The 7,260-nt window shown below is 36.9% G+C and overlaps 1 protein-coding gene across 1 annotated transcript; it reads right to left on the bottom strand.

Annotated features, from left to right (window-relative positions):
• Positions 1 to 2,041: 2,041 nt before the first annotated feature.
• Positions 2,042 to 6,815, bottom strand: LOC135224203 (glucose-induced degradation protein 8 homolog). The gene is given in 6 exon segments (XM_064263061.1): positions 2,042 to 2,587; positions 4,318 to 4,515; positions 6,065 to 6,208; positions 6,210 to 6,262; positions 6,645 to 6,684; positions 6,686 to 6,815. Coding segments are annotated over 6 exon segments (663 nt in total). The 5' UTR covers positions 6,737 to 6,815; the 3' UTR covers positions 2,042 to 2,410.
• Between the last annotated feature and the right edge of the window lie 445 nt (positions 6,816 to 7,260).

The following is a 7,260-nucleotide window of genomic DNA, read 5'->3' on the forward strand; positions in this document are numbered from 1 at the left end:
TTACAATGCAGTCAGAATCCACATCCTTCCAATGCCTCATTTCAAGTCTTCAAGATGCTACGAAACGATAATTATTAGTTAACACTTGTTGAGACTAACTTATCTACATTGTCTATCTGAGAGAGCATGAAGTCTTCGACTTACCTCCACTCTGTCCCGTGCCCTGAATTGGTCGTCCGTGTGTGTGATAAGGTGTCAAATGTTTAGGTTCTATGGTATAGGCCTATGGCTTCTGTACAACCAAAGAGACGACTGCACCGCAAATCACCAGACTCGTAACTAAACAATAGTATGAGTGACTAAACAAGAGTATGAGATGGTCAGCTTTAGTAACTTGGTCTCTCTCAAAACACACACATAGACTACGTAATTTCAGCCAATAAGACTGACAGATTAAGGAGAGGATAGTTCTGATTGGCTACAGAGTACGGGAGTTGCCCTGACCGAACACATCACAAGGTTGGTATCGGCTGTCTGAATAGGTTTGGCAACTTTATTTATTTTGAAGTATTAACCAATGACAACAGAAGCAATCCTCGGTGGCCTAGACTATGGCAATTGACGTTTTCCTATGTTATTTTACTTACTGAACAAGAATTTAAAGTAATATTTATTTGGACGACTGTAATTAACATTAACCCAGGGGCCAGTACTAAAACGGCGGCGAAATACATTGGACGCCCCCAAGGCCATACAGTACCATATTGGCCTTGGACGCCCCTATCCCTAGTGGTAGTGGATGTCGTATCCGCGGTTACGTTCCTTGTAGTTCGTTTCGCCGTTTTTAGTACTGGCCCCTGGGGATTAATTACAGTCGTTCGAATAAATATTACTTAAAATTCTTGTTCAGTAGGTAAAATTGCATAGAAAAACCGCAACTGCCATAGTCTGGGCCGCCGCGGATAAGTACCCTAGATCTACCACAGTTATTAATGAAATTTGTGGTTTTGAATTCTCCCTAATACAGTACCCTACTTTAGCGTATGTGAGTTTGTTTCTTTTTCTTGTTTGGCATTTCTTTGAACTCTGGGACGTGTGGGCTATGATTTCCAGCTCATCTCCTCCTCCTGTCAAATCTTACATAATATATGTAAATAGTATTAGCTTATTACTCAGTTCCTTCTTTAGTTATTAGGCCTTGTCAGCTATGCTCCTTTTTCATCTTCAGTGGTTATGTTCAGCAATAACACGAAACGCAACAAACTTAAGCAGAAATCGGGTAGTTTCAACGATTTTCAACGGTATTGTACAAATGTTATGTCAGACATAATGTACTATAATACTTTGTCGACTATTTGTTGGACAATGAACACAAGTTAAAGATTACTTAGCGTAGGTCTAACAATGGCGCCAGCATTAGAAGGTTGAAGCCGCCATAATTTCCTGATCACCTCATCCAATAAATAAATATATCTTTAGAGTCAGTGTGCTGAACATCTGTGAAGTATACAACTTCCTGATCACCTCATCCAATAAACCAATATATCTTTATATCGATGTGTTAAACATCTGTGAAGTATAGTCACGACACCCGCTCAGTATGTACCGCCATATTTATAAAGAGGCGTGGTTTATCTCCAAGCTAGTGACACCTGCTAATGACATTTATAACAAGTACAAAAATTGTAGAGAATGAGCTGCAACTTAAGAGAGATTTATTGTTACCTACTCGACTGTCATCGTGACACTTCTTAAAGAAATGTAATATAACTACTGGTAGTTGCCATATATCAGACTTGAAATAATGACCTATTTTTTCTTAAGTTTTTGAATGTGCGTACTTTCTCATCTAAACAGGTCTCAGCTTTCGATCGAGCTTCACAGCTGACAATAAATAAGTGTAATACCTCTATCTAAAGGTTATAAGTAAAAATAACTATTTTAAGTTCATAAAGCTTTCATATGTAAATTCTGCAATGAAAAGAATACAAAAACATACACACAATAATCAGGGCATAGTGGTCACATGCCATAAGAAATATCAACGAATGATTTCCTGTACTTAAAATAAACGTCTTTCAATCTTTTTACTTAACCTAATGAACCATTATATGGAAAGATATTTTAATTCTATTTCCTCCAAAATAAATTTATTTATCACACTACATGATCGATGTGTTTTTCACTATCGATGTAAAATTTTGGTAAGGTTTGGTTTGAGAGCATGTAATGAAATGAGTATCTCTATATACAAATCTTAACCTAAACCAAAACAGGAATTCTCCACAAAGTGCCCTGAAGTCCTCTCGCTCCAATGTTGTTCAGCTACAAAACCTTCTGAACAATATTGGCCACCACATTCATACATACAAGCATAAGCATAATCTTGATGAGTACCGAGACAATACGCACTAAACAAACATAAAGGTTAACCTAAGCACGAAAACATCCAACTAAATCTGAGCTATGTTCATTTAGGTTCATCGAATTGGCCTTTAATGAGATCCGTCATAACCGGGTATTGTACTTTCTTCTTATTAAGTTCGTCCTGTGCCCAGAGCAAAAGTTTAAGCAATTCTGCTAAAAGGGGAGTTGTTTCTTCCTGATTTTGAGCTCGTAGAATTGCTGCATTCAACTCGCTAGCAACCTGCAAAATGAAAATAGAAAATGTTAGTACAATTTTCGGTAAAATTACAGTTTCAACCATTATGGAAAACTGGAATAAAAATATATTTGTTGCATCAGAAATAATGTAGTTCCAACGGATTTAACATTTATTTTGACTGCAACACACCCGATTTAGAGATTTACTATGTAATTGGAGTTAAAAAAAAAAAAAAAATTAAAAAAAAAAAAAAAAATTTCCAAAAAAGGTAAATGTCCAGGAGAAGGCCGCACCCCCGTTTTTCAAGTATTAACGACGAAAAACGGCAAAAAAACGACCAGATTGGTGTTGCACATCGCATAGAAACATGAGGAAATGAATAAAAAAGAAACAGAGTTACTCTTACACACAAAACCTAAGCATAAACCTACTACTACTTCAATTATGGGGGATCCCAGTGGGAAACGGGGTTTTTTGGGTGGGGGGAGGAGGAGAAAAGTGATTTTCGGGGGCACTACCCGAACCGAATACACCCACCTAACCTTACCTAAGGGCCCGTGTATCCCCTACCTAGGCCTAGCGTGGGGGGGGCCTCCGCCCCCCTGCGAACCCCCCCTTAAGGCCCACTACCTAACATCCATCAAACCAAATCCAAAGTGATGGTACTGCTGTATACATCGTTATACTACCACCATTATAATATACTCTATAAATTAATGAAGCTTACCTTAAACTGTTGGTTGATAAAAATGTGCTGCTGCTTTGAGGGAAAACGTGAAGCCGTTGCAAGGTTCCCTGACATGCAACTTAAAGTAGGAAGTGGCCAGGTACCCAACGACCACAAATTGCACTGCAAACAATCGGTAGGAAATCGAAGGTCTGTCAAAATTAATGCCAGAAGGGCCAGCCACTACCTCTGCCATAGGTACAGGAAGACAAAATGCCGTTTTTTGCTTCATTATTCGAGTATTCAGTCAAACAAGGATACCAGTGGACACTAGACAGGTAACTTTATTACTCCGCTGAAATGCTAGTGAAACTTAGTTTTTTCGACTCAAGTCATTCGTAATTGGTTATGAAACCCATGACGTCATAACGATGTCACACCTCTCAGAAAGTAAGTTAGAGGGCTCATTAAAAGTAAACATTACCGTAGAGGAAACACCTCTCCCGACTTAGGAAAAATTCGAGGTAAAAACTTAATCTTTTTTTTTCTCTGTAAGTATGCATTAGCGACAATAATGTATTGAGAAGAAGTGTTTTGTTATCACGTGCTTTTTTCGGGAAAAATATCAATATAATAGATTTCCATATGGGTTGAAACTGAAATAATACCCAATTTTCTTCAAGAACTGTGCTAACCAACCAACTACTGTTAACTGCCTAATTCCCTGGTCTAACAAAATCCCATTATGAACCCTCTTTAACAAACTTGACATCAACACAAGTGTTTTTGTTGGTGCATGTCCTTCTCAAGTTCAAAATAGATAGTACACAAAAACTGAGGCCAAGCAAAGAATCCTTGCACACAAAAAGAAGTTTCATAAATTACTGACACCAATTATGAAATATGGTAAACCTAAGGCAGATAAAAGGTAAAACTTGAACACGTTCTTAAATACAATAGTTACTACAAGAACATTTTACCTAAGTCCATAACCATCTAGAAAAGTAAAGTTTCACATCAGATCTTCCCTAAATTATCTGCTGTGAAAAGGCTCTAATTAATAATGGTGAAAGACAAAACATAAATGTTAGAAAACTACACAAACCTTCTGTCTGTGAGAGGGATGTAACAAATCACCAAAGGGAGATGTGTCAGGCTGATCAAATGCCAAGAGAGCCAAGGTTCGCTCTAATTCATTCAGTATTGTTGGATCCCTTTGTCCTCTTTCAGCTAAGTGGTCCTGGGCATACACAACAGCTTCTTCAACGCGACCTTCTCTGATCAGCTCAATTAAAACTTGTTGCTGTTGGGAAGAGAGAATTTTAGTGAAACAGAACAATATACTGCAACTAAAAGGAAATTATTGTATGTATGGTATGTATTTACAATCACATACCAACACACTAATGTCTGAAACTATTAAAATATTTCCATGCTCTTCAACTCTGATGATGATGTTACTTGATTTCATTTTTTTTGCAACTTGACCTTGTCATGATAAAAAAACAGGAAATATATCCACTTAAAATCTTGTAAATGACTACAGTGCACAAAATTGTCTTTAACCTCAGAACCCTTCTTAAGTTTCAAAATAGTTTTTGAAAACAACTCTCAAGTTTCAAACAAAACAAATCTGCTTCAGCTTTGCCCTAAACCAATATGCAATAATTGCCCATTTATCCCTATTTCACCAATTAGCTTTTGTTGGATGCTGTTGAGATCAACTATTATTAATCATATTTGATGTAACTTTATATCACTTGGACTATTTTTACCTAATAATTGCAAAGTTTCATGTAATAAACATGGATTATCCTTAACTAATAATTATCAAGTTCATAATAATAATCATTAAATGAAATGGAGCTGTGCTAACATTACTGGCCAGTAATACAAGAATTCAATGTCTAATTAACTTGTAAAATAATTGAAAATTGATTAAAAGAGCAATGGTTATTGTATTGTTTTTATGTAAGCGCTCATTCTCTGTAGAAGGATGCTAGGATACCTGGGCAAGAGCATGACAATGATAAAAGAATGAAACGGGCAAGATGTCAAGGGGCAGCAGTATGTTTTTCAGCCCTTCCAACAGAATCTTCTGTTATTCCTCCATGAAGAGTGGGCTGCTGCATGTATATAGCATGTGAATATTAAGAGGGCATGCATGGTGGAGTATTAGTAACAGTTAGTGAATGAGAATGTGCAGACCCAAAACCACAGAGGTGCATCAACTGAGGCTGACCAACAGTGAAGCAACTGCTCTGTCCCAACCAATGAATATCAATAAAGGTAGGTATTGAACTACACTTCTCATTGGCAGTTTCTCCTATATTGTTACTGGAGAAGGGAAGAAAGTTGAGGAAATGCTCACAAGAAATACCAAAGGATAACCTTCAGGGCAAGAATATTGAAAAAAGCTCCCACTACAGTGGGTCAAAGACTAAAAAGGAAGAACAGGACAGGATGGGCAGAAACTTTAATGTTCTCCTAAGATATGACACAGAAACCTGTAAGTTTCATATTAGTACAGTAGTATGTCTATATAGATACAGGTTACTGTAGGCCCAAAACCAAAACTAAACATTGTTTTGCTAGTACCCCTGACATTCTGAACTACCACAAAACACAAAAACAGTAGAAAATGAGTATATTACAGAATCAGTTGATATTGCCCAGCTAAAAGTGATGGGTACCTAGCATGTAAGTAGGTAGTACCTAGCAAGTCTCAAACCTGCAGCCAATAACCACACTGTAACAATGACTGTTACCAGTTCTCACAAAGTACCTATACACAAACGGAAATGGTTTGCATTCTTGTAAGAACATTCATTTTACTCAACGCTAAATCCTACCTGCAAATGGAAATAAAGCTGAGAGTTGTCATCAAGAATTTCGGGATGCAGAGCAGTTACCATCCTCATTGCCTCTTGAAAGTGGCCGGCTTGGATGGCAGAGCGAATACGGATGCGTTCATCCAGCTGGTCCAGGTCCATGGGAGGCGGGTATATTTGCTTCAATGGAAAACTTTTCAGCAGCTTCTTTAAATCCCTCTGAAATATTATTTTTCTTCCTTAAACAAAAGGCCTCTCTTCATATAGGAATAATGATAACGCTTCCCATATTAAAGTACCTTTATTTTAAGTCGAACGAACCATTTTTCCTTGTATAAAACTATTCTGAATGTCAATATGAAAGTTTAACAATGGAATAATGCAAATTGAGGATAATTTAGGAGGAAGGTCTAGAAAAGAATATAACTCTACAGAGGATAATTTAGGAGGAAGGTCTAAGAAGAGATAACTCTACAAATCAACACTAGAACTGAAATATGGAAACAAAATTCTTGAACTCTTGAAGGAAATTAAAACTTTTTTTTAATGCAAAGCGAACTCTTTACACAAATAACTACCCTATTTCTCAAAAACATCTTACCCATGACGAGATAATTCATGATAAGCTTATTCATATCAGCTTCTATGAATGTGCATCTTCCCAATCTCCTCCAACCACTCGGAAGTGTCCATCGTTTTAAAACGCCCTCGTTGGAGCCAGCCTGGTCCCCGTCGTTCTCCACGTTTGTTCTCATATACTCGACGTCTGAAAGGCTATAAGAGATTAACGTCTTGAAAAGAAGAGTTTTAACAGGCGAATTTCATTTCAATCTCATGTCCAGTAGAAAAAAAAAAAAAGTAATTCGATAGAAGAGCCCTGCAGAGTTATATTGTTTATTAATAGAATTTTTTACTAAATAATATAGAAGAAGGTGTACTATATAAGGCAGTATGGGTTTGATAATGAGAAATTTACAGAGATAATTTTAAAAATTTAGTCTTTTGCTTATGTTTTTACATTCGTCCCCAAGACGTGGTACTTAACACGGTGACCCATGGTAGTTTTCCTGTAGAATTATCACAAAACAATTAATAACAATTCCCTTATATGAAAGACCATAATATAAACAAAACATTTCTGGATAATTTGCCTTTTTCCTATGTAGGCTAGGTAGGTAAAGGCCTACATACTAGGGAGCCTTTTGAATAGTATAGTA

This window comes from Macrobrachium nipponense, chromosome 10 (genome assembly GCF_015104395.2).
Source record: "Macrobrachium nipponense isolate FS-2020 chromosome 10, ASM1510439v2, whole genome shotgun sequence".
Taxonomy (NCBI): Eukaryota; Metazoa; Arthropoda; class Malacostraca; order Decapoda; family Palaemonidae; genus Macrobrachium; species Macrobrachium nipponense.